Raw genomic sequence first — 25,500 nt, forward strand, 5'->3', positions numbered from 1 at the left:
AGGAGGCGCTGCCTTGCTCCTGATGGAGGAGAACGCTGTGACTTCCCTGCCTGGGGGGTGCCGGTACCGAGCTCACCCGTGGTCTCTGTTGGACAGGGATGGGCTCACCACGGCTCCAGTCCCTCAGCCAGGACATGGGCATTTCCTGGGCCAAGGGAGGCTGCCAGGGTTGCAGGAGGCCCTTAGAGCATCCTCCCTATCCCATCCACAGTGCTGGGGTGAGCCAATGGATGCTCTAAGTGCAGGTCCCAACCATGCCGCTCCCTCTCTGGCTCGGGTCCTATCAGCCTGTCCCACCTTGACCTGCCCAGGCTCTGCCTTGTCTGCCTGGTCTCTGTAGTCACGTTCTCTGCTGCCGGAGCTGGCCTTGTGCTGGTGATGGGCGAGAGCAGAGGGACCCTGAGTCTTATTCTTTGTCTTCTTTTCCCCAAAGGCCGATGCTGCGACCAGTTTCTTGAGAGCTGCAAGATCCGGGAACCTGGACAAAGCCTTGGATCACCTCAGGAATGGGGTAGATATTAACACCTGTAACCAGGTAGGTGAAACCCACAGGGCTTCTGCTACCATCTCTGGTTCACGTGAAAATGTGCCCCGGTGGCTCCCCAGGCCCAGCAGCAGTCACTGCACCCCTTCCTTGTGCTGCTCCCATAGGATGGAGGCAGGGGGGTTCCCCATGTGCACAGCTGATGGGGAGCACATCCGCTGATCCCAGTGCGCAGTGCGCTAGGGAGGGGAAGGGATCACCAAAGGCACATCTGGACCCGTTGTCTTTGGGGCAGGGAGGGCAGCAATAGCTTAAAGGAGCCTGGCTGGAGCACAGCAAAGGGTCTTAACAGGTAAACAGAGAGGGAGGCTTCTGTAACTGGGACAGATGAAAGGGGCTCATGTGCTTGTCAAAGGGCAGAGCAAACAGCTGTGAATTGTGCAGCACAGGGGCTGGGATGCTGCAGGAACCACTCCTGGGGGCATTCTCCCCGCATGCGATGCTCGGGCTTTCAGATTCCCCTTGACCCAAGCAGGGGATGTTTCCAGCGGAGATGCCCTGGGAGGTGCTGGCCCCTCCTCGCCCGGAGCAGGGACGGGTCTGCCCCAGGAGCGCAGAGCTGCCGGCGCAGGGGCAGCGCTCGCACATCCCCAACGGAGCGTCCCGTACCTGTGCGGCTGCCAAATGCAAGCGGCTCATCCTGACCCGGGGCTGCGGGGGGAGAGACCGGGCTGCTGGGGATGAGCTGGGGGGACCAGGGAGCCTGCGGCAGGCCGGTGCTGGGGGAGGCTGACTCAGCAGGGAGCACAAGGGCCTGCTCTGCTTCAGCAGCGTGAAGCAGAGCTCGGACCGGCTGATGTGTGCACTGCAGAGGCCGGTGCCGGGTACTGCAGGCGGGGGATGCTGCCAGCTCCTGTTCCGAGCCGTGGCACCGTGCAGGGGTCCTGGGCACACTGAGGCTTGCGTTCTCTCTGGGGCGCTCGATGAGGCTTGGGGAAGGCTCGGAGATGCTCCTTTTGTTCATCGCTGCGTTATCTGGGTTATTAGTTCGTAATCAGCATCCAGATACTTTCAGGAGGCTTCTACCCCCGGGCTGTGTGGGGCCGTAAGGGATTTAGATCAGAGAGGTGTAGTGAGAAGAGGCAGAAAGCTTTCAGTTTGAGTCCTTTGAATCTGTGGGGTCCTGTCGATGGGTTTAGAGGCTCTGAGCCCACATTTGTTGCACAGGGTTTGAGAGAAGGGGAAATGAATAGGGGCAATGAGGTGTTTAATGTACTCACTGCTCCCTCTGGGAAAGCAGGAGCACGGAGATCCCTGTGCTGCTCTCCTCACAGGATGGATGCTGCCACCTTCCTATATGCCCTGTGTGTGCAAAGCCTGGCAGGGAAAACCCTGTTTTCCTGGTCACCAATGGCTTGAGCATCCCCTCCTGCCAGTTCTCTGGCTGTTGGGTGTCACAAGCAGGGCACACCACAGGTGCTTGCTCAGGCCTGAAAGCAGAGGGAGGATTTCTATGTGCACTGCTCCTGTACTGATCTAGTGCACAAGAAATACATGGTGCTGGGGAGAGCTCTGCAAGGAATTAAACCAGGGACACCCAGCTACAAGCTAGGGGATGGCTTTGAACTACTTCTTCACCCTGAGGGATGGTCAGTCATCAGCTGCCTCCACTGATGGGCTCTGTCTCCAGCCAGATTGTTGGTGTTGATGAGGGGATGTAACACCTTGATGGGCAGCACGTGGCTACAGCAGCATGAGACTGTTCTTTCAGTGACATCTTTGCACTGGTTCCTGCCATCTCCCTGAGGTTAGATGGCACTTTGGGGTTTCCTTCTGAGGAATATCAGACCTGTGGGAAAGGTCCAACCTCACATGTCCTGTATCGAATAAAGAGGGATATATGTGGTCAGACCTATCCCACAGGCCCTGTATTCTTGCTCAAGTGCAGAGACCTTGACATGCCATCTGATCTTCATCCTGCCGCTTCATCCCCTTCATTGCTGCCACCTGCATCAGTGTCTTCATCATCCACCTCTCCCGTGTCTCGAGTTCCTGCATGCTCCCATCGCATCCCTGAGGAGCTGGAGGCCTGAGGATGAGCACATCTCACCGCCAGGACCCCCTCCAGCAGGGAGCAGCGCTGTGCTAGCACAGGGGTACCAGAAGATGTCTCTGCTGGGGTGGTCAGCCTCAGCCCTGATGGGCAGCCCAGGCAGGGCCCTGCTTTGGTACAGGCGAAGTGCAAAGTCCTGCCTTTTGTGGCTGTCTGCAGCTGTGTTTGTCGCATTGGCAGCCGGCAACTGGGATTCCTGGGAAGGGTTTATGGCCCTTAGTGAGGGAACTCAGCACCTTTCCAATGAAGCACATCCTGTGGCGGTTCTGGGTCAGATGAGCTGTCAAGCCAACAGCAAATGTGCAAAGCAGCCCCTATTGCTCCTGGAGCAGCAATATCCACTGGGAAACAATGTTCTGCAGACAATGCACTTATTGCTGTAGGAGAATAATGATTCCTCCCAGGTTTGCAGTGTTCAAAGTGTTATTTGTGAATCCCTTGCTGAGGGGAGCAATGGGGCATCTGTGTCAGGAGTTTGACAGAGAAAGAGGTATGTGTCTGTGGCCATGTACCCAGCTTGTGAGCTCATGAAGGTAAGGGTGTCAGCGACCATCTGTATGGGGCTGTGCAGGGGTGGTGCAGTGAAAGAAGCTGGGCTTGACCGAGGTGATGGGCTCAGCGTAGCCTGGCTGGGGAGCATTTCCTTTCAGTGGCTGTGTTCTGGGGATGCTGTAGAATTCCCACTTAACCTTCCCTTGGAAGCAGCTCTTTCGTGCTCAAGGCTCGGGGGCACAGAGGAAGCCTGTGGGGTTTGGGGTTTTTCCTTCTTGGGCTGTAATCAGACTTGAGCAAAAGAATCCGTGCTTCTTTGGCTGTGGTTCCTCATAGCTGGTGCTGTGAGTGAGAGCAGGTGGAAAACCCTATTCCAGCATCATAATGCTCCCAAAGCTGTTCCAACTGAAGTATTAAAGGCTGGAACTGGAGCCTCCCTGCATTTTCTGCTCCCCTACATATATTCAGGTGGGGATGAAGCAATTCTGTGAAGAGATCATCCAGTACAGGAGCTGAAACAGATGGCTGGGAGGTGTTGTGCTTGGGCAGGACTGTGTGCTCCCAGGGAGCTGGCACCTCTCTGCCCCGTGACAGCATTGCATAGGGGTGAGTAAACATAGTGCCTCCACCTGGGAGAAGCGAGGGACAAGGGGAGTTTGCCTTATGGGAAGCAGTGACATCCGAAATTGCCTGCAAGTATGTGGCCTCTTTGCCAGGAAAGATCCCAGCCCTTTTGTTCCTATCTGGGAAGTGGAAGAAATGGAAATAATGGAGCAGAAGCTGTCTTAGCAGCCTCTAGGGTGCTGACACCTCCTTCTGACAGCCCAGGGATGCTACAGCCCTTGGCTCCTATGCTCAGGCTCCATGTGTAGGATAAAGGGAAGCTAAACTAGGGCACAGGCAGAGATGTTCCTGAGAAGTGACTTCAGTTGTCTGAGAGCTCGCTGGCACTGACAGAGCTTACAGCCAGCACTGCATCTGCATCCTTTGCTGCCGCTGCACTGTGAGCATGGGCTGCAGGATGGGGCTGTCGGAGGGCAAAGGCAGGATGAAGCCAGCTGCTGGGCTGGGAGCTTCTGAACTGATGTGGATTAAATCTGGCTGCTGCTTGACAAAATCATTGTCCCATGAAGAGCTTCTCACTGCACTTGTGTCCATGTAAATGCTAAAGGCTTGTAGGTGCATTCACACAGCAGCTCTGGTGCACACACACAGCTCTAGGGCTTAGGTTGGAAAAGCAATTGCAGGGACAGGCACCCCCCAAGGAAAGTCACTTGAGCAAAGAATGGAGCTGGTATCAGGGCTGTGTCATGAGTGGGAAGGACTGAAGCAGTGCCCGTGGGGCCAGACACACACACAGGGGCTGCGGTGCCACCCATCCATAGGAAATGCATGTTTTACTCATGAAGAAACCTCCAGCATTACTCAGCAGCTCGGTATTCCAGTGCCCTGGCAGCATGGAACGTGCTGTGGCTGTACTGGGTGCCAGTGCGTGGCTCAGGAGCAAGGCAACAGACCTTCTCCAAGGTGGGCCAAGTGCCTGCAGTCGTGTCTGCAAGAGAGCTCAGGGTAGGGGGTTCCTCTGAGAGCCCCATCAGGTCACTGATGCCCCTCTCCCACCTTTGCTCCCTCCAGAACGGGCTGAACGCCTTGCACCTGGCCTCCAAGGAGGGGCACGTGAAGATGGTGGTGGAGCTGCTGCACAAGGAGATTGTTTTGGAGACAACGACCAAGGTGAGGACAAGGGAATCCGGTCACGTTAATCACAACTCCACACCCTGGGCAGCGAATCAGGCTGTGCTGCTGGAGGAGATGGGGGGCTCCTCACCCCCATGGGGACCACTGTGAGCTCAGGAGCGGAGTAAGGAAGCCACAGCGAGTGCTGTCCTTACATCTCCTGGAGCTGGCAGCCGGCTCGGGTCAGCCCCCGTGTGCTGCAGCACGGAGGTGGCCTTGGTACCACTGTCGCAAGCCTGTGGAGCTCTGCTGCTCCGTAAATAACGCAGCATTCCCTGCTTGCATCATTCCCTCCTTGCATCATTCCCTGCCGGCGGGGAGCGGTGCTCGCTCCGTGACGAGCGACACAACGGGGCTGACAAAGGAGCAGCCTCCAGCACCATCTGAAGGGCTGCGGGAGCAGGAGGAGGAAGGTGGAGGGGGGGGGTCCGGCTTGGCACCTCCCCGTGGAGCCTGGTGCTCTGCCGCACCACCCAAAGGCACCGAAGAGCCTGTGCCTGCGCTTCCCAGCCCGCTCGCCATCCCTCGGCTCGGCTGGGATGCACACTGCAGCTTCGCCTGAAGGCTGCCAGCTCAGCTCCCCCATCCTCCCTCCCCTCCTGGTGCTGGAGGTACACGGAGCCTGACAGCGCATACAGCTTTGGCTGCCAGGAACTCCATGGGGAAGATGAAATCACTCTCTTCTCAGTCCAGCAAGTGTGCAGGGTAGCTGCCTGGGCTATAGCAGGGATGGGGCATGGGCTGCAGAGCCCCACAGCCTTCCCCTGGGCAGCTGCTCTCTTTGCACATACATGAACACGTGTCGGGCCCACCTTTCCCCAGCACTCTGGGCTGCTCCAGCCCCTAAGCACTGCTCCGTGGTGTCTTTCAGAAGGGGAACACAGCCCTGCACATCGCTGCCCTGGCTGGACAGCAGGACGTGGTCCGGGAGCTGGTGAACTACGGGGCCAACGTCAATGCACAATCACAGGTACAGCGAGCTGGGATGCGCTGGGAAAAGCACCCAGCGTGCACGATGATGGGAGCTGTGCCCGGCTTGAGGCAAGGGAGAGCAGTGGCAGGGAGCAGCAGGCAGCATCTCCTGGGTTGACTGTTGCTGCAAAGCATCCTCTGGGTTTATGTGTGGGGAGCCCGGAGCTGTAGCTCCCTGTGACTGCTCAACCCTCGCTATTTCTTCCTTTTTCACACCCTCACTGTGTATGCTTTTGCCCCAGTTTATGAGCTGGGGGTGTGGGTGTTGATGGGGTGTAGGTCTGCAAAGAGCTTGAGGAACTCGAGGAAGAGCTGTGTTGATGCGCATGGCCTTGTGCTTGCAGAAAGGCTTCACACCCCTCTACATGGCAGCGCAGGAAAACCACCTGGAAGTCGTCAAGTTCTTGCTGGAAAACGGAGCCAACCAGAACGTAGCCACAGAGGTGAGACCCTTGGGAGCACCCTAGGGCCGTGCTGGACGTGGTGCCACGGCTCTCCCCTTCCAACCCGCCTCTCCTTGACAGGACGGCTTCACGCCTCTGGCCGTGGCTCTGCAGCAAGGGCACGAGAACGTGGTGGCTCACCTCATCAACTACGGCACGAAGGGGAAGGTCCGCCTGCCCGCCCTGCACATCGCAGCCCGCAATGATGACACTCGCACGGCTGCCGTGCTGCTGCAGAACGACCCCAACGCCGACGTCCTCTCCAAGGTGCGTGCCTTCCCCGTCCTGCCCCTGGGAGCTTTCCCGTGTCCCTGTGGAGAGCAGCAGCTTGGTATGCTGTGTTTGTCCATCCTTTCAGCAGGGAGCATTCTGGCTGGGCTGATCCCTCCTTCTTTCCCCTAGACTGGATTTACCCCCTTGCACATTGCAGCCCATTATGAGAATCTCAGCGTGGCCCAACTACTGCTGAACCGTGGAGCCAGTGTCAACTTCACACCCCAGGTGAGCGCATGGTGGGAAACTGCTGGGAGTGGGAACGCTGCAGCACCAGAGGAGGATGCAGGGTTTTATACACATATGTATTTATGTAAAAATCTATAAAAGATGTATAAAGTTTTCCTTTATACATCCCATTAGACACAAACTGCTGACAAAGTCTGAGGGTAGCACTAGATCCAGCCACACCTGGCCTCCATCAGGAGTTTAGGAAGCAAGTGGGGGTCTATTCTGAACCTCATGACTCAGTAGCAGGGTCTCCCTTACCATTTGTGCCTTTAGTCCCCTCTTTAGCTCAGTTTCACCTCGATTTTCCTCTGTATGCTTCATCCATGTACTAAGCAGTAGATGGAGCCTTGCCACGGAGTTCTGTTCAGGCATACCTTTATAAATCATGTTATACCTTTATAAATCATATTAAACCCACTGATACCTCTCATGGTCATTCCTCGAGTGACCCTAAACCAGCCACTGAGCGCTCCCCCCTAACAGCCCTCTGTCCCTCTGCAGAATGGGATCACTCCCCTGCACATAGCCTCGCGCCGGGGCAACATCATCATGGTGCGGCTGCTGCTGGACCGCGGCGCCCAGATAGAGACAAGGACCAAGGTGAGCCTGTTTACCAGCAGGTACATGGGCCGTCCCCCTCGCTAAGCTCCTTGTGCCCAGGGAGCAGTGCCCAGTGCATGAGAGCACCTTGCTGGGTGTGCGAGGGAAGGTCCCCGCTGCACCAAGGGGATGGACCAGGTTCATGTGGAGATGCGAGGAGGCTGCATGGCTGCAGCAGGGAGGGGGGGGCTTCAGGAGAGGAAAAGCTCTGTTTTGCCTAATTTTACAAGCCAAGTCCAAAGTCCCTGTTAACTCTGCTGCCTGAGGGGGGGCCTTGCCCTTCCTTGCCCACACTGAGCCCTTCTCTCTCTGCAGGATGAGCTGACCCCTCTCCACTGCGCAGCTCGCAATGGACACGTGCGGATTGCAGAGATCCTGCTGGACCACGGCGCTCCCATTCAAGCCAAAACCAAGGTACCCAGGAGACGCTGTGGGGTTGTGCTTGCTGCCAGGTCCCAGGGCAGGATGGGGTGGGTAACAAGGCTTGTGCATCACCGATGCCACCCGTGGCAATGCTGGGGCTGAGGTTTTGGCCTGCCCAAGGGGTAAAGGGGCGGCGCTGTGGCCGGACCCTCCTGCCCAGCGCTGATGCTCCTCTCCCTGGTCACAGAACGGCTTGTCGCCGATGCACATGGCAGCGCAGGGCGACCACCTGGACTGCGTGCGCCTGCTCCTGCAGTACGGTGCTGAGATCGACGACATCACCCTGGACCACCTCACGCCGCTGCACGTGGCCGCGCACTGCGGGCATCACCGCGTGGCCAAGCTGCTGGTGGAGAAGGGGGCCAAGCCCAACTCCCGAGCACTGGTGAGTAGTGACCTGGGGCAGGCACAGGGCTGGGGTGCACACAGGGAGGGTTCTCACAGGTGACCCTGCATCCATCCCTCCGTCTGCAGAATGGCTTCACACCCCTCCACATCGCCTGCAAGAAGAACCACATCCGGGTAATGGAGCTGCTGCTGAAGACAGGAGCATCCATCGATGCTGTCACCGAGGTAGGTGGGATGCAGCCCGCCCCATCAATCCTGCTGCTGCCAGTGCAGAGCAGGGGGTGATGGCCTTGTTGGCTTTGCTGGTCCCCAGGCGCCTTCTTCATCACAGCTGAGAGCTCTTTGCAGCTCAGGACATGCTGAGCTTGGCAGCATCTCTCCACAGCTGCTCCCTGCAGGGCAGGGGACTGCAAGGGGAGGCTGTAGGTCTCCGTATTCCACTCAGGCTGCTGGGATGAGAGCTTTCCCCTGTGCTGGAGCGTGCCGCAGGGACAGGGAGGAAGGGGCAGGAATCGATGGTGGCAAAGCAATCATCCCCCATCTTGGCTCCTGGCCCCTTTCTCTCTGCAGTCCGGCCTGACCCCCCTGCATGTGGCTGCCTTCATGGGGCACCTGCCCATCGTCAAGACCCTGCTGCAGCGTGGAGCCTCTCCTAACGTGTCCAATGTGGTGAGTGCCACCATGGCTTGGGAACTCGGCATGGCAGGGCCCAGCAGGAGATGGGGATCCCTGCTCCCTCTGCAGCCCCTGCTCTGTGCTGGCAGGAGGAACCAGTAGGGAGCAGGAAGGGTTGTGGGCACTGCTCCCCTGTGCTCAGACCAGAGGAATGACTGCAGGAGGGTATTTCCCCCTCCTGTGGCCTCACTGCTTTATCCTCTCCTTGGTGCAGAAAGTGGAGACACCCCTGCACATGGCAGCCAGAGCTGGGCACACAGATGTGGCAAAATACCTGCTGCAGAACAAAGCCAAAGCCAACTCCAAGGCCAAGGTAGGGACCGAGAACCCGTGTGGTAGTCCACTGGTGTCGGTTTCTTTGCTCTGTGCAACATCAGCAGCAGGGCTGGGGCCCTTTTGGCATGGCAAAGGGACTGGTCCACATCCGCCTCCCTCGCAGGACGACCAGACCCCTCTGCACTGCGCCGCGCGCATCGGCCACACTGGAATGGTCCAGCTCCTGCTGGAGAACGGCGCCGACCCCAACCTGGCCACCACGGCGGGGCACACACCTCTGCACATCACCGCCAGGGAAGGGCACGTGGACACGGCCCTGGCCCTGCTGGAGAAAGGAGCCTCCCAGACCTGCATGACCAAGGTGGGCTGGGGCCAGCGTCCCGTTCACAGGAGGGGCAGCATCCTCCTGCGCCGCGTTGTCGCGCCGGTGCTGTCCTCCTCGCCCCTGACGCGCCGCGATGGGCTGCCTGTCTCCTCAGAAAGGATTTACCCCTCTCCACGTTGCAGCCAAGTACGGCAAGGTGGACGTGGCAGAGCTGCTGCTGGCGCGCGAGGCTCACCCCAACGCGGCAGGGAAGGTGAGCGATGCTCCTGGGGGTGACGTGGGGCACAGGCAGGCTCTGTGTGACCTGTCTGTGCCCTGGCCTCCTCCCCAGAACGGCCTGACCCCGCTGCACGTGGCTGTGCACCACAACAACCTGGAGATCGTCAAGCTGCTGCTTCCCAAAGGGAGCTCCCCACACAGCTCAGCATGGGTAAGGCTGGACAGGGTGTCAGAGGCCAGCGATGTCCCTCAAGCCACTCTCCGCAGCAGTGCCGAGCGGTTGTGCTGGTCCAGGACGGGCAGTGTCAGGGATGATCCCTGCTGGCAGCGCTGGGGATGTGTTTCCATGGCAAGCCCTGCCAAGCAGCGCTGTGGTCTGGCAGCTTGGGAAAGCACACACAAATGTTTGCATGCAGCTACGAAGCAGTGAGTCAGAAAACCCAAGGGCTCGCGCGGCTCAGCCCACTCTGCCTGAGGATGGGGAAACAGCTCCCCAGGGAGCAGAGCAGCAGCCTCCCTTTCCCACAGTGTTTGCAGGAGCTGCATCCTGACAGCACACAAGTGGCTGCTGCTGCCGGCCCTCCCCGTTTGGCACTCGGCTCTTCCTGGCGGGATGCGGGAGCATCGGGAGCAGCCCGTACTGGCGCCAGTCCCTGCTGCTCTGTGGCATTGGGCAGAGCTGTGCTCAGGCTCTGCCTGAATACTAATGCTGCCTGTTGGAGTCTTGCTCCACACCTCAGCCAGACACGTTCTAGGAGGGCTCTGTCTGCCCTGGCTTCTCGCAGCTCTATGTGGCTGAATGCTGCTGCTGTAGGAATTATGTGTGGAGAGCTCCAGCACAGCCAATACCGGTTGAACTGGGACCTAAATGACTGCAGGAGGGCATTTACCTTCCTGCAGCCTCACCCATCTTTGAAACCCCCGTGCTGATGGGGCTGGAAGAGTGGGATATGGCCTCGGTGTCAGGGCTGGTTGCTGTCAGGAGACGGTTCAGGTGTGAGCCTGCATCCCTGAGCTCTGGAGGATGGGAAGGATGCGCTGGCCTGGAGGGAGGGACAAGGTGGCACTTTCTGTCCCTGCTGGTCTGAGCCCTGCCGTGCACCTCTCTCCCTGCAGAACGGGTACACCCCCCTGCACATTGCTGCCAAGCAGAACCAGATGGAGGTGGCCAGGAGCTTGCTGCAGTACGGGGCTTCTGCAAACGCAGAGTCCATGCAGGGAGTCACCCCCCTGCATCTGGCATCCCAGGAAGGGCACGTGGACATGGTGGCACTGCTCTTCTCCAAGCAAGCCAATGGCAACCTGGGCAACAAGGTGGGTTGTTGGCACGTCCCGCTTGAGGCAAGCAAGCAGTGAGGAGCAGACAGTGATGCTCCTTGCTGACAGCGCGCTGGGCAGCAGCAGGTCGGTCACTTGGCCAGGTCGGGGACCTGAGTTAGAGTCTGGTAGAGCTGCAGTGGTGGCATTGCCACTGTCAGTGATGGCATTGCCACTGTCAGTGATGGCATTGCCACTGTGCTGACACCTGCTCTCTTTGCAGAGTGGCCTCACTCCTCTCCATCTCGTGGCCCAAGAGGGACATGTGCTGGTTGCTGATGTTCTGGTGAAACACGGAGTCACAGTGGATGCAACGACCAGGGTAAAGTAGTGCACTGACTATGGCTGTGGTCCTATAGGCCTGCTATAGTAGGAACAATGCTTGCCTTTTTGTGCAAGAGTCCCCCCTCTCGCAGGCATCCTTATCATCTTGTCTATATCCTGGGAATCCTTCCTCTTCTCCCCCCCTCTTCCCTGAAAGGACAATTCCTGCCTGTTTGCACAACTCCTGGGCACAACGTGATGTTCTCTGCAGTGTGCCCTCTGCCCTGGTCCTGGCTCTCATCCTGAAGCTCCATCCTTCCTCCATGGAGGCTTGCCCATGGGATGAGGATACCCAAGCCAGAAGGGCAGGAAGCACCTCTGATGGGCAGGCTGAGAGCTGATTTCTTCTTTCAGATGGGCTATACTCCGCTGCATGTGGCCAGCCACTATGGGAACATCAAGCTGGTGAAGTTTTTGCTGCAGCATCAGGCTGATGTCAATGCCAAGACTAAGGTACAGAGATGTCCTATGCTGCAAGCACCCTTCTGCTCTGGGTGAGAGCAGGCGGGTTGATGGGGAGGGCTCAGCCTCCCTCCCTGCTTCCACTTCTCCCTCACAACATCGCTCCTCTCTGCACGGCTTGAAGCTGCTATAGCCTAGCTACAGCCCTGAGCAAGTGCTGGGTTCTGTAGAGCCCTTTGCTTACCCCAGAAAGGAGGGAGCTGCCCTAAGCTCCAATCATGAAGCACAATGAGAGGTTTGGGGGGGGGGCACTTCTGGGGCCGCAGGCACCCACAGCTGATGGCAGCACCCTCTGTCCTCCCCTGCAGCTGGGCTATACCCCTCTGCACCAGGCAGCGCAGCAGGGCCACACGGACGTGGTGACACTGCTGCTGAAGCACGGCGCCTCTCCCAACGAGATCAGCACCGTGAGTACCACGTTCACCCGCATCTCCTCGCCCCACGGCCAGCCCCGGTGGCCGCTGCTGACCCATCTTCCCTCCTGGCACAGAACGGCACCACTCCTCTGGCCATCGCAAAGCGCCTGGGCTACATCTCGGTCACAGACGTGCTCAAGATCGTCACGGAGGAAACAGACGTTCTGGTGAGCCCCGGGACTGGGAGCAGTGTGGGGCTGGGAGCTGGGTGCGAGCAGAGCGTGCAGCAAACGCAGGTCTCTGACTCCGCTCTGCTCCCTGCAGTCCGTCGGTGACAAACACCGCATGAGCTTCCCGGAGACTGTAGACGAGATTCTGGATGTGTCAGAGGATGAAGGTGAGGGAAGGAGCTGGGCTGCGCCATCCCGGAGCTCTGCTGGATGGGCACTGGTGTTCCCACCGTCGGGGAGGGGGGGAGCTGTGTGGTCCCAGCGTGGTCTTGCAGAGCACCACCAGGCTCCTGGGGTGGCACCTCCCGGCTCGGGTGCCTCCCTGCGCTATGCAGGGGTATGCTTGGACCTCTCCGTGGTCCCACACCCCCGTGCAGGGAGCCCTTGGGCATGCAGAGCCGTCACCATGCCCCGCTCTGCAGCGTGGTACCAGCTCCCAGCCCGGCTGCGGCTGGTCCCCTCCCACCGAGACCTCACCGTTTTGCCTCTTCTTACTTTGCAGGCACTGCTCATGTCACAGTAATGGGTATGAAATGTGTCCACCCGCCCCAGCTCAATGGCCCATTTCACCCCATGGCCACTAACCATCCGCACGCCACCTCCATCCGCCGCGCCGCGCTGCCGGGCTCTGCCGTGCCGGCCAGCACCGGCCCCGCCATCCCGCCCTGCCCATCCGTGTCCGTGCTGCTTGCTGTGGTGTGACTGCATGAACGGGGGGAGCCCGGCTCCCTGCCCCTCTTGGTGCTATAACCAATCCAGTGCCCCTCCGCAGCTGCCCCTTGCCAGGGCAGGCGTGAACCAGGGGGGGCTCGGTCCCCTCGGCATCACCCCCCTGCTTTGGGGGATGCTGGATTCCCTCCCATAGGGCACTGGTGGAGTCCGTAGCGGGTGTTAACGGGTCAGCAGGCAGGGTTTGTGGCTCCAGGCAGTGTTGGGGTGTCCTTCCTGCTTCCCCAGCGCTGCCCTTGCTCCTCTAACAGGCACGCAAGGGCAGGGTGTCCCCTGCAGGCTCTGCTCTGTGTGTGGTGCTGTGGGAAAGAGGTGCTGACAGCTACCGCAGCCGCTGTCCCTGACCCACAAAGAACTCATCTGGCAGAGGGCAAAGCTGCCCCTTGGCTGCCTGAGACTCAAGGGATGAGTGTGTGTGGCCAGCAGAGATGTGCCCTGAGGAGGGATGGGTGCGAGGGCTGGATGTCTGTGCTCCTCTGTCCTCCTGCCTTTCCGCACGCTGAGCCAGCGCTCTATTTCAGAGGAGGAGCTGATAGTACCAAAGCCCAGGGCTCTGGATTCCAGAGACCAGGAAGGCAAGAGGGAGATGATGGAGTTTGTGACCACGACGACCCTGGAAACGTAAGAGGCAGGGGATGGTGGGCAGGGAGCTGGTACAGGGCGCGGGGCCAGCCTGGTGCTGGGCTGGGATGCCAGCAGGGCAGGGACAGCTCTTAGGAGGGAATGGGCTAGCAGAGCAGGCATGGGGTTTCTGCACCAGGACATTGGTTCTCTGCTGGGGTTGCCTTTGTCCGGTGGCCCTGGGACTCCCTGAGTACAGCCAGGGGCTGAGGGGCCTGGAACTGCCACTTCAGTGCTGCCATTGCCCTCTTCTGCAGGGTGGAGTTGCCAACCATCCTGCATGTCCCCTGCGTCACACCTGAGACCGTGGTGACCAGAGCAGAGGAGACTGAGCAGGTAGGTACCTGTGGAGACAGGAGCTGACTGCGTGCTGCACCCACACTCAGTGTCCCCACAGGAGTGGGTCAAGGTACAGCCTGCCATGGCCCCCCAATGCATCCCCTACCATGGGAGCCCCCATCACCACCGAGCCAAACCATGGAGCGGGTGGTGGGGATGGACCTGGTGGAATGGGGAGGGTTGTGACACTGTGGAGGAGCAGGCACCCCCAAGAGAGGACCCTGTGCCTATGGGGGGGGCTCTTCCTTGCCTTGCTCAGCCTTCCAAGGAGTTCGATGAGGACTCGCTGATCCCCAGCAGCCCCGCCACCGAGACCTCGGATAACATCAGCCCCGTGGCCAGCCCGGTGCACACAGGGTGAGTGCCCGGCCCTTGCGGCGCACACACGTGTGCTCTGTGTGAGCTCGGCCGCAGGGTGCTCACCCACCCCTGCCTCTGTGCCCACCCCAGGTTCCTGGTGAGCTTCATGGTGGATGCCCGCGGCGGGTCCATGCGGGGCAGCCGGCACCACGGGCTGCGCGTGGTCATCCCACCCCGTGCCTGCGCCGCGCCGACCCGCATCACTTGCCGCCTGGTGAAGCCGCAGAAGCTGCCCGAGCCCCCGCCGCTGGCCGAGGAGGAGGGTCTGGCCAGCAGGATCATCGCCCTGGGGCCCGCCGGTGCCCAGTTCCTCAGGTGGGCACATGGGAACGCAGCACATGGCCCTCAGGGGATGGGGATGGATCCAGGAGGGGTAAGAACTCTGCCCATCTCTGTAATGGGGGTCTGGTGCAGGAGAGATCCAGCATCGTGTTTGTGGGCTGGGTCATCCCAGCGTAACGGAGCAGTGGCTGTGCTGTGGTAGGAATAGCCCCGACCAGCGCAGTCCTACTGGGCACAGAGCACTGAGTCCCAGTGCAAGGGGTGTGCTCAGTCCTGCCCTCTCCAGCGGCTGTGCAGTGTGGGCAGAGCCCAAGGACCGCGTTGCTGCCTGCGTGTCCCGGTGGCAGCAAGTGGATGCAAGCACCTTCCCCTGTTATCTGCAGCCCTGTCATTGTGGAGATCCCACACTTTGCCTCCTATGGGCGCCGAGACCGGGAGCTGGTGGTGCTGCGCAGCGAGAACGGCTCCGTGTGGAAGGAGCACCGCAACCGCTATGAGGAGAGCTACATGGAGCAGCTGCTCAGCGGCATGGATGAAGGTGAGCTTCATGGTGCTGGGCAGGCAGGGGCTTGGCACGGAGCAGCTCTGGGCTGAGCGTGTGATCAGTGATGGTTGTGCTGCCCTTGCAGAGCTGGAGAGCCTGGAGGAGCTGGACAAGAAGAGGGTCTGCCGCATCATCACCACCGACTTCCCCCTCTACTTCGTGGTCATGTCCCGGATTTGCCAGGACTGCGACGTTATCGGCCCCGAGGGAGGCTGTTTGAAAAGCACCCTGGTGCCCATGGTCCAGGCCACCTTCCCGGACACGGCTGTCACCAAGCGCGTGAAGCTGGCCCTGCAGGTGAGCCTGCCCAGCGGCACCGCAGCCTGCTCCCGCAGGCAGGAGTAAGCAGCATCCCCAGCGCAGGGGAAACTGGTCCTGATGCGCTGTGCTTGTGCTGCAGGCGCAGCCCGTGCCCGACGAGCTGGTGACAAAGCTGCTGGGGAACCAAGCCACCTTCAGCCCCATCGTCACGGTGGAGCCGCGCCGGAGGAAGTTCCATCGCCCCATCGGCCTCCGCATCCCGCTGCCACCGTCCTGGAAGGACAATCCCCGGGACAGCGGCGAGGGTGACACCACGAGCCTGCGCCTGCTCTGCAGTGTGATCGGTGAGCACGCAGCCGGGGCTGGGCATGCAGCTTCGGGGAGCCAAGGAGAAGGCGAATGCCTGGGGGGATGCAGTGGAAAAGCATCGCGCTCACCCTTGCTTTCTGCTGCAGGAGGGACAGCCCAGGCGCAGTGGGAAGACATCACAGGCACCACAAAGCTGGTCTATGAGAATGAATGTGCCAACTTTACCACCAATGTGTCTGCGAGGTGAGTCCAGGCTGGGCATGAGTTCCTCTGGGGACATCTCTGGCTCCTCTTGGGGTGCAGCTTGTGCCAGGAGGAGACCCTGTGCTCCAGTGAGACCCCCATGTTGCCTCACGCCCACTGGCAACAGAGAGAAGGGCTCATTCTTTGTGCTGGGGTTGGGTTCCCGTTACTGATGCGGCTGCTTCTGTACCCCAAGCTCTACGGGCACCCCTGTGGTGCAGGGGCTGGCACTGGGAGCCTGACCCATGCCTCCCACAGGTTCTGGCTGGCCGATTGCCCGCGCACAGCCGAGGCCGTGCACTTTGCCACCATGCTGTACAAGGAGCTGACGGCCGTGCCCTACATGGCCAAGTTCGTGGTGTTTGCCAAGATGAACGATGCTCGGGAGGGCCGGCTGCGCTGTTACTGCATGACCGATGACAAGGTGGACAAGACTCTGGAGCAGCATGAGAACTTCACTGAGGTGGCCCGCAGCAGGGACATTGAGGTTTGTCTCCAGCAGCAGGGGACAGTGATGGCGACGGAGGGGACCGGTGCGGAGAGGATGCTGTGCAGAGAAAGGAGAAGCAGCTCTTTGAAGGCTCTGAGCCTGTTCTCTTCTCCCTGGCAGGTGGTGGAGGGGATGCCTTTGCATGTTGAGCTCTCAGGGAACCTGGTGCCTGTCAAGAAGGCCACTCAGCCCCGCACCCTGCTCTTCCAGTCCTTCCGGGAGAACTGCCTAAGCATCCCCATCAAGGTACGGGCAGGGTACCCAGCAGGTCTGGGCTGCCCACTGGGGCCCCTGCACTCGCCCTGTGCCACCTAACCCTGCTCTCGGTGACCAGGTTAGGGACAGCAGCCGGGAAGCCAGCGGCTCCCTGTCTTTCCTGCGCAAAGCCATGAAGTATGAGGACCTCCAGCATGTGCTGTGCCACCTGAACATCAGCATCCCACCCTGCAGCAAGGTCAGTGCTCAGGTGCCGCAGGCTGACAGCTCTTTGTCCTCGTGGCCGTGCTGTCCTGGGGGCCGGGGCAGAGCCGCTGCCCCCTTGTCAAGCTGCTGACCCCTTGTTTTGTGCCCGCTCTCGCAGGGCAGCGGCAGTGAGGAGCGCAGGAGGACGCTGACGCTGCTGTCTCTGCGGGAGCGGTACAGCATGCTGAGTGAGACCAGTTTCGGTACGCAGCCCGCGCTCGGGATGCCCAAGCCTGGTGGAAACACCCTGTTGTGCTGGTGCCAGCTTCCCTTTCCCTGCTGGTTTCCTTGGTCCTGCCTGTATCCAAGGCTATGAGACCCCCCTTTTCCCTTCCCCATGCTGGTGCAGGGTCCTGCGCCGCTGAAGCTGTGTTTCCTTCTCCTCCTCCAGGCTCCCTGAGCAGCACAGACAAAGCAGACCAGAAGATGGTCGACATAGCAGAGCAGTTGGGTCTCAGCTGGGCTGGTGAGTGATGGCTCTGAAAGCTGACACATAGGAAGGCTGGAAACAGGCTGTAATGGGGAGTGAATGTGCTATACACTGTCCAGTTGGTGTGCATGCAGTCTGCACTAGCTCCTCTGGCAGGCTGGAGCCTGTGAGCATACCATGGCGCTGGAATGCACCTCCTTGCAGCTGTACATGCGTTCACAGACACACACACACAGACACCAGGCCAGGGTTTTGCTTGAGCCCTGCACATCACTGCAATTTGTGGAGCCCAGCGCTGTCACTGCAGCCGCACACCCGATAGCACGACCTGTGCTTGTCCTTAGCGTGAGATGCTGCTACCCTGGTGACAGCCAGGCTGGGCAGAGGGGCTTCAACCTCTGCTCCATCCCAGCTCCTGCTCCTGTGTGCTGCCAAGTTCAGTTGTACATGACCAGGGTTAGGGTTAGGGTTAGGGTTAGGGTTAGGGTGAGGGTTAGGGTTAGGGTTAGGGACCCTGTGCTGGGTCTGCCTGAGCCCCTCAGGGCAGTCCTCAGCCTTTGTGGCTTGGGAGCTGGCGGTGGGTACCAGAGGGGGTGATGCTGAGATGCGGTGTCTCCCCCAGAGCTGGCACGCGAGCTGCAGTTTGGGGTGGAGGAGATCAACAGGATACGTGTGGAGAACCCCAACTCCCTGCTGGAGCAGAGCTTAGCCTTACTCAACCTCTGGGTCAGCCGCGAGGGCAAGAGCGTCAACAGTGAGTATCTGCGGTGCCCTGTTCTACCAGGCAGGGTTTGGGGGTCACTGCCTGGCTCTGCGCTGCACCCTGGCCCGCCTGGAGGTGACTGGGCATGATGCTGACATCCCCCCATGGTGCTGACATCCCCCACGGTGCTGACACCGGCTCCCCTCCGCAGTGGAGGCTCTGTACACGGCGCTGAGGAACATCGACCGCAGCGAGATCGTCAACACGCTGGAGGGCTCCGGGCGGCAGAGCCGCAGCCTCAAGGGCAGCTGGCGCTACACGGAGAGGGACTTTTCCCTGTCGCCATCCCAGATGAATGGTGAGTCCATCCCTGGGAAGGCACCGGCATCCGGCCTGCAGGAGGGCCCCAGGGGCAGAGCCAATGCAGGCAGATCGGGGCTGGTGTCTTGTCTCACCGGGGATCGCAGGGGGCACAAGGCGTCACTGGGGTTTATGGTGCGGAGAGCTTGGCTCTGCCAGGAGGCTCTCAGGAGGGGTGGACACACGTTCCTTAGCCTGATGTCTCTTGGCTGCTGGTCCCACATGGACCCCTCCTGGGGAGCTGGCACACGGCGCAGGGACAGGGCTTTGTGCTGCTGTGGCTCATGGCTCTGTCCCTCTCCATGTCTCAAACGTGCCACCTAACACCGTGAGGTGTGGGCTCTCCTGAGGGTCACTTCTTGTCACCTCTCTGAGCTCCTCCTGGCCTCTCCTCTCATCTTCCTCCACTGCCTGTCTCCACTGTCTCCACCTCAGCTGAGTCCTCTGGGAGCCGCATCCCGCTCCAGTGACTGCATGGCACCAGGGATGCCCCCCCCATGCTGCCCACCCCTCCTGCACTGCCCTGCGCTCCTTCCCTCGCTGGCCCTGCACTGCTTGCCCCAGCCAGGCATCTACAAAGGGGAGAGGTGCTCTTCCTGTGCTGGGGTCCCCATGCTGTGGCTGTGACAGGCAATCCCAGGGCTCCTGGGGAGCAGAACGGGTTCTCTGCTGATCATCAGGGGTGGAATAGAGGCCAATGGGATGGCTTAGAGCTGGGAAAGGCTGAGCAAAGCCCCTTGGGTGTGTTGGAGTGCCTTGCTTGGCTGTAGTCTGTACTGGTGGGCTGTGCATACGGACCAGGGTAGCAAAGAGGGCACTGTGTCCTGCAGTGTGGATTGGGTACCACGTGGACCCCATGCCAGTGCTCCCCACAGGTTATGGGCAGCCTCAGGACTGGAAGGGAAGCCTGGCAGCACTTAGAAGCATAGAATCACAGAATGGTTAGGGTTGGAAAGGACCTTAAGCTCATCCAGTTCCAACCCCCTGCCACGGGCAGGGACACCTCACACTTGACCGTGTCACCCACAGCATGACCATCATCGCTGTCCTTGGAGCCCTCGCCCTGTTTCCCTTCTCGCCCCACTGTGCTTGTGCGTGCTGGAGATGACGCCTCTGTCTGCCCATATAGGTTACGCTTCGCTGCAGGACGAGCTGCTCTCCCCTGCCTCCCTGCATTACACGCTGCCATCCCCGCTGCGCGCCGACCAGTACTGGAATGAGGTGGCCATCATGGATGCGATCCCCGTGGCTGCCACCGAGCAGGACGCCCTGATGGAGATGTCTGACATGCAAGTGTGGTCCTCGGGGCTCACCCCCTCGCTGGTGACTGCTGAGGACTCCTCTCTGGAGTGCAGCAAGGCTGAGGACTCGGATGCCACAAGCGAAGGCCGCTTCCCTGGGCAGCTTCTAGCAGATGCGCATGGCCCAGACCACATGGGCTCTATGGACCTGGTTGAGGATGACACAGTGGACTCAGACGCCATGAACGGCTTGATTGACCTTCTAGAGCAGGAGGAGGGGCAGAGGCCGGAGGGGAAGATGCCATCCGGTAATCGCCAGCCAGAGACTGGGGAGCAAGAACCAGAGAGTGAAGCCTCTTTTGTTTCAGTTCAGCAGAAGGTGCAAGCCAGGATCACAACATCACCGAGCGTCACCCGCGTCGTGGAGATGAGCGAAGACAGGTACCGTGGCTCGGGGTGCCGGGGTGGCTGTGGGAGGGGAGCAGAACTGCCTTGCCAGCTATAGCCCTGTGCTGGGCCAGCTGCAGCCGTCTCCCAGCTTTGCTTGCATCCCTGGTGGTGTCAGCATCCCCGGGCATCCCTGGCACAGATGCTCTGAGGTGCCCCTTTGCAGGGCACTGGGGAGGGACCGCAGGCAGGCAGCCAGGTCCTGCATGTGGGTCCTGTCCTCCCGCATTCCCAGTGGCAGAGCCCAGCGTTGCCCTAGATCCCGGCAGCCAGGCTGTGGGGCGGGCAGGGGAGAGGCTTGTGCCCTTTGTGCATCTGCGTTCATGCTGCTTCTGCTGGGTGCCCATCAGTGCCGCGAGCGGGGAGCCCAGCGCCGGCCAGGGCTAGGCTGGTGCTCAGGGGGCAGCACTCCATGGCGAAGCTGACTGCCTCTCTTTCTCTGTCTTTCTCTCCCTGTCCCTGTCCCTCTCCGGTGCCCAGGCTGAGGGACTGGAATGCAGAAGGCTCCTTTATCTCCTGCCTACAGGACCTGACAGAGGGCTCCTGGCAGGAGGGGGTCACCCGAAGTCTGCTCCCAGCGCACACCACGGCCTCCGGGGCACAGGGCCAGGAGCAAGAGCAGGTCCTGGTGCCGGCCGTGGAGCTGATGCGGGTCAGCTCCACAGAGGACAGCGAGTGGCAGCCCCAGCACCCCACAGGCGGCTGGCAGGAGGAGGCAGAGAGCCACTTCTTTGGGCAAGTGAGGGTAAGAGCAGGGGGACCCAGCCCCGCAGGAGATGGAGACTCAATGGAGACGCAAACCCTATGGACAGCCCTTTGCTGAGCTTGCCCTGAGGCCAGCCAGGAGGCACAAGTCCCCTGGCGTGCTCCGTGGCCCCTCGGGGTGCCTCTCAGCCCAGAATAGCCTGCTGAGCTTGATACCTGAGCTCTAGCTCTCCATTTATAACGCAGCCAGCCTCCCTGCGTGCTTCCTTACTGAGTATCTGCCCTGGCTGCCAGCCCAACAGCCTGCTGGAGCCAGGAATAACGCTGGTCTGGGGGCCAGGCTGGGTGGGGGGCATCCTGACAGAGCCACACAGAGCCGGCAGGTCCAAGGTTAAGGGCAAACACCTTTCCCTTGGCCAGGGCACGCTCAGCCACCGCGGCAGCATAGCTACACTTGGACACGGTTGCTCTGCAGCCACGTGTGGGTCCAGTGACCCCCAGCTCCGTTTATCCCATGACAGAGGACCGCACGCTGTCCTCCCACCATAGCCAGGCTGTTGGCTGCTGGTGGGGAAGGAAAGGGGACGGGGTCTGTCCCGGCTCCTGCCTGGCTGGGGATGGGTGTTGCTGTCACAGCCCTGGCCCCATGACTGGAGCTGTGAGCGCAGGGGACGCACCAGCTGCCCGCTCCCTTCTCACCGCCCATCACCGGAGCCGCAAGCTAAAGTTACAGCAGCCCCATTGCAGCGCTGGCCCCACAGCAGCCTGCGGCCCCGCGGCGCTGCTGCGGCCCCAGGGGACCCCATAGAGCATGGCTGGGCTGTGAGCAGCGAGCAGGATGTGGGCTTTCCTGGCCCAGCTGCTGATCGCGCTGGTGCTGCTGGCCTTCTTCCTGGTCAGCTGCCAGAACGTCATGCACATCGTCAGGGGCTCCGTCTGCTTCCTGCTCAAACATGCCCACCACGAGCTGGACAAGGAGCTCGGGGAGAGCCAGGGGCTGGCGGACGACGAGGAGGCTCTCTCCACCAGGGTCGTCCGCCGGCGCGTCCTTGTGAAGGTAACGAGAGCCCGTCCAGGGTGGATGCAGCAGAGCAGTGAAGAAGCGGAGCAGGGTGGGAAGAGGCAGAGGCTGCGGGCTGCGCTGCGCCAGGGGTGTTCTGCATGCGGAGCGGCTCCTCTCAGCCCCCCCCTGCCGTGCCCTGACGTCCCCCCCTTGTCCCCCGCAGGGGAATGAAGTCCTTCAGCTCCCTGGAGAGCAGGTGACGGAGGAGCAGTTCACGGATGATCACGGCAATATCATCACCAAGAAGGTGAGTGACCGCGGGCGGGCCGCTCTCCTCTCCCTCTGCCCTGCCCGTCCTGGCAGCCCCGGGGCCCCGCACAGGGCCACCCGTACCCGGCCGTCTTCGGTTACGGTCCCGGCACCGCTCCAGCCCCCCCCGTGCGCACGGCATGGGGCAGAGGCTGCGCACCACGTGCGGTCCATGGGCAGGCTGGGCATGGAGGGAGGCATGGAGCCGCAGTGCGAGCGGTGACACCCGCTGCGTGGCTCGCCGCAGGTCATCAGGAAGGTGGTGCGGCAGCTCGGCCCCGGCGACACGCAGGAGCAGGAGGAGCTGGTGCTAGAGGGGGACCCCCATGACCTGGAGGCTGAGGATGATCGCTTTATGAAGTACTCCATCCTGCACCGGGACGGGCTGGGGGCCAAGGTACAGTGTGGCTCATAGCCCTGCCTTGCAGGCTCTGCGGTTCCACCACCCTCTGTCCTTTCTTCTGCCCTGCTCTCCTCTCCTGTTTCCCCTCTAAGGCTTCCAGGGGCGGCTTTTGCCCACTGCTCCAGTCGTCTTGCTCGATGTTCTTCTGCCAACTGACTCTGCTTTTCCCTCTCCTGTCCTCTTCTGTATGTGTGTGTCTGTTCACCCGGGTGATGTCCTGCTTCCTGCCCCTGCGGCTTCCTCAGGAGGAGGTGCGAGTGCGTGTCCCGAAACCAGAGCTCTCCGGGGGCAGGATGGGGGCTCAGATAGTGAAACGAGCCAGCCTGAAAAGGGGGAAGCAGTGACCCCTCAAATGGCCTCTTTGGAGGTAACCCCACCTTTGCTCTTTCCCTCTGTCCCAGCTCCCCATGCTGCTGCCTGCACTGAGCTGCTGCTCATGCACATCCTCCTGGGGAAACGTGCAGAGAGGGGTTATTATGCCGCAGCAAAATGCTGCGAGTAGGCAGAGGCGAGCCTCTGACGCTTAAACCAATGCTGGGATGCAGCAGGTGCAGTGGGTGCAGTGGGCGCAGTAGGTGCAGCGGGTGCAGTGGGCACTGTGCCAGCCTCCATGCTCAGCACTCCACTGTGACCACCGTGCCAGGGCCAGTCACAGCACCTCGGGTACACGGGGTACTGGTCCCCAAGGGCTGTACTGGTTATACTGGGCTGCAGCAGAGGGATGATCTGCGTCCAAAGCCGCACAAGGGAGCGGGATAGCGTCTGCAGGGGGGGATAGCGTCTGCATGGGGTCTGAGCAGTGGTGCCCCCCTCATGTGCCGGATGAGACCGTTCCTCGCAGCCTGGTGCCCGGCTTCACCCTCGCAGGGTGCGGGGGGCAGCGGCAGAGCCTAGGGCCGGACGCTGCGCCGGGCACGGCCGCTGCCATCCCCGCAGCCGGCACCAGAGGGCGGCAGCGAGCTCCGCTGGAGCCCCTATGGACGGGCACGGGGTTCAGGGCGCTGCTGGGCAGCATCAGGGCAGTGGGGATGCAGGAACGGGAGGGCAGGAGCTTGGCTTTGGCTCAGGACATTTCTAGCAGCGATCCCCAGTGCGAGCACTGAATCATCCTTGAGTCCTGTGCGTTCCCCCTGCCTTGGTCTCCCAGCACAGTGCAGTTGGCCCCCAGTGCAGCACGGCTCTCTTGGCTGCCCCAGTCCTCTGGCCTCTGCTGTACACGCATGGCTGTGTCTGTCTGTCCTCCTCTCACTGCTCTTCACTGTGTGTGGGGGCTCTCTGTGGGTGCACGGCAGTCAAGAGGTTTGTGCTTGTGGATGCATGTTCAACGCAAACCACGTCCCATAGCTGCTGCCCACCCCATTCCCCAGGCAGCCCCTGGGTCTGCCTCTCCCTGGGGCAGTGCTCCTGCTGCTCTTGCTGTCACGAGTAGCATGTGGAAGGGCCCAGGGTGCATTGGGAATGTATGGGGTCTTCCCCACGGCTGTGAGTGAGGTGGTTGGCCTGGCCTCCTCTAGCCCAGAGCCTGCAGCAGCCCTCCCAGCTCCTTCCCAGTGCCACACTGTGCAGCTCAGCTCCCGCTTGCCGTGCTCCGCACAACCAATACCATCTATGCCATTGCTGCTTGTTCCAGGCAGGGCACTTACTGGTGTTCTCTTGCTGTCTCTCTGACACCCCCCCCAAACGCTTGAATTGAGGCAGGATGGGTGCGTGTGACAAGCACAGGGTGCAGAAGGGGCTGGGACTGCCTTTACCTGCCTGCCCCCATGGGTTTTCCTCAGCTGTGCCTGCTAACCTCATCTCTGTCTCTCCCTGTATGTCTCCAGGATCTCACCTCAACACCAAACCACTGAACTCCACACACGTTCTGACACATACCTGAGGAGGGGAGGAGAGGAGAACAGAGAGTGGAGGGGAGCAGGGCTGGCTGTACATGTTTCTATAGGCTAATGGCATGATTTCCGTATGAGACATACTTACCGTCCTATCCGCATGACTGACTGACTGCAAGACGCATGAGCTACAGTACTTACAACCGGCGGGGGGGGGCTCCATCCCTGCCCCACTGCTGCCAGAGCCCAGGGGCAGCAGCACGCACCCGGGGCATCCTCTCAGCTCCCGCGGGAGGCAAGAGCCAGCAGCAGAGAGGTGGGCGAAGGCATCCCTGTGCCCGTGCTCCAGCTGCAAGAGGGAGGCTGGGGCAGCGCGGAGCTGCTCACCTCGAGGAGAGGGGCTCCCCCCGCCCCACACACACACACACACACACACCCCGCATCGCCAGTGCTGCCTCTGCTGGACTCGCTTCTCATCCCGCTCCGTGAGTGCTGGGTTTGGGGGGAGCAGAGGGGTGCAGGGAGCACAACTGCCCTGGGCAGAGGGGCCGGTGCAGGGCTGCCCATCCGCTCCCCAGCGCAGGCAACGGCTCCGGCCAGGGCAGGGCTCTGGGCTGAGCACTGAGCTCGTTGCTTGTGTTGGAGGTGTAAACTGTACAGCAATCAATCAGCCTTGTGTATATGAACAATAAATACTATGCAAACCCCTAGGGACACTCTAGCAGTATGTACAAAGCACTCGCAGCTCTGCTCCCAAATACCTCTTCAGGCTGCAGGACAGGCAAAAACCTTCTGGGGTACTTGAGCAGCTCTGGGGAATGGAGCGGGGAGGCAGTGGAAGGGCTGCGGGCTGCCCCATGGCCCTCGGCTGAGCCCGGCCCCTTCCTGGCCTGACAGAGGGTTTGCCCATGGCGCAAACCCCACTTTGTGTTGGTGAAGCTGTAGGACTGTGCTGAGGTGCTTGGGGCCCAGGGAGGACGGGTGATGAGACAGAGCAGGGGACGCTTGTGCCACATACAGGGTCGTGCCTAGCTCTACTCAGCACAATATCTGCTCAGGAGATGAGCCAGGAGCTGCACTACGCACCCTGTGCAAGGGCTTTGCAGGCACCCCCTGAGCCCAGTGGCCCT

General features: G+C 60.9%; 1 protein-coding gene and 1 long non-coding RNA gene across 11 annotated transcripts in view; one reads left to right on the plus strand and one right to left on the minus strand.

Annotated features, from left to right (window-relative positions):
• Positions 1-24,792, plus strand: part of ANK1 (ankyrin 1) — a 52,921-nt gene extending 28,129 nt beyond the window's left edge. For 4 of the 10 annotated variants that reach the window (XM_062629410.1, XM_062629415.1, XM_062629417.1 and 1 more), the window contains 43 exons: positions 434-535; positions 4,725-4,823; positions 5,698-5,796; positions 6,143-6,241; positions 6,323-6,508; positions 6,644-6,742; positions 7,247-7,345; positions 7,661-7,759; positions 7,956-8,153; positions 8,243-8,341; positions 8,687-8,785; positions 9,006-9,104; positions 9,231-9,428; positions 9,547-9,645; positions 9,724-9,822; positions 10,728-10,925; positions 11,152-11,250; positions 11,607-11,705; positions 12,023-12,121; positions 12,205-12,297; positions 12,395-12,467; positions 12,803-12,826; positions 13,551-13,650; positions 13,908-13,986; positions 14,249-14,346; positions 14,440-14,664; positions 15,015-15,169; positions 15,261-15,472; positions 15,576-15,780; positions 15,892-15,988; positions 16,247-16,475; positions 16,599-16,724; positions 16,813-16,932; positions 17,059-17,143; positions 17,332-17,406; positions 17,993-18,124; positions 18,285-18,431; positions 19,563-20,115; positions 20,602-20,866; positions 22,053-22,136; positions 22,386-22,535; positions 22,787-22,908; positions 24,365-24,792. In XM_062629410.1, coding sequence (XP_062485394.1) covers positions 434-535; positions 4,725-4,823; positions 5,698-5,796; positions 6,143-6,241; positions 6,323-6,508; positions 6,644-6,742; positions 7,247-7,345; positions 7,661-7,759; positions 7,956-8,153; positions 8,243-8,341; positions 8,687-8,785; positions 9,006-9,104; positions 9,231-9,428; positions 9,547-9,645; positions 9,724-9,822; positions 10,728-10,925; positions 11,152-11,250; positions 11,607-11,705; positions 12,023-12,121; positions 12,205-12,297; positions 12,395-12,467; positions 12,803-12,826; positions 13,551-13,650; positions 13,908-13,986; positions 14,249-14,346; positions 14,440-14,664; positions 15,015-15,169; positions 15,261-15,472; positions 15,576-15,780; positions 15,892-15,988; positions 16,247-16,475; positions 16,599-16,724; positions 16,813-16,932; positions 17,059-17,143; positions 17,332-17,406; positions 17,993-18,124; positions 18,285-18,431; positions 19,563-20,115; positions 20,602-20,866; positions 22,053-22,136; positions 22,386-22,535; positions 22,787-22,885 — 5,694 coding nt within the window. In that variant the 3' untranslated portion in view covers positions 22,886-22,908; positions 24,365-24,792. The other 6 variants (XM_062629411.1, XM_062629412.1, XM_062629413.1 and 3 more) reach the window with 6 other exon arrangements.
• Positions 24,507-25,157, minus strand: LOC134169154 (uncharacterized). Its single transcript, XR_009966794.1, has 2 exons — positions 24,797-25,157; positions 24,507-24,752 (listed from the first exon to the last, which is right to left on the minus strand). It is a non-coding gene; the product is annotated as an uncharacterized LOC134169154 (long non-coding RNA).
• Between the last annotated feature and the right edge of the window lie 343 nt (positions 25,158-25,500).

This window comes from Pezoporus occidentalis, unplaced genomic scaffold (assembly GCF_034315485.1).
Source record: "Pezoporus occidentalis ecotype Australia unplaced genomic scaffold, CSIRO_AGI_Poc_V1 ctg337, whole genome shotgun sequence".
Classification (NCBI taxonomy): domain Eukaryota; kingdom Metazoa; phylum Chordata; class Aves; order Psittaciformes; family Psittacidae; genus Pezoporus; species Pezoporus occidentalis.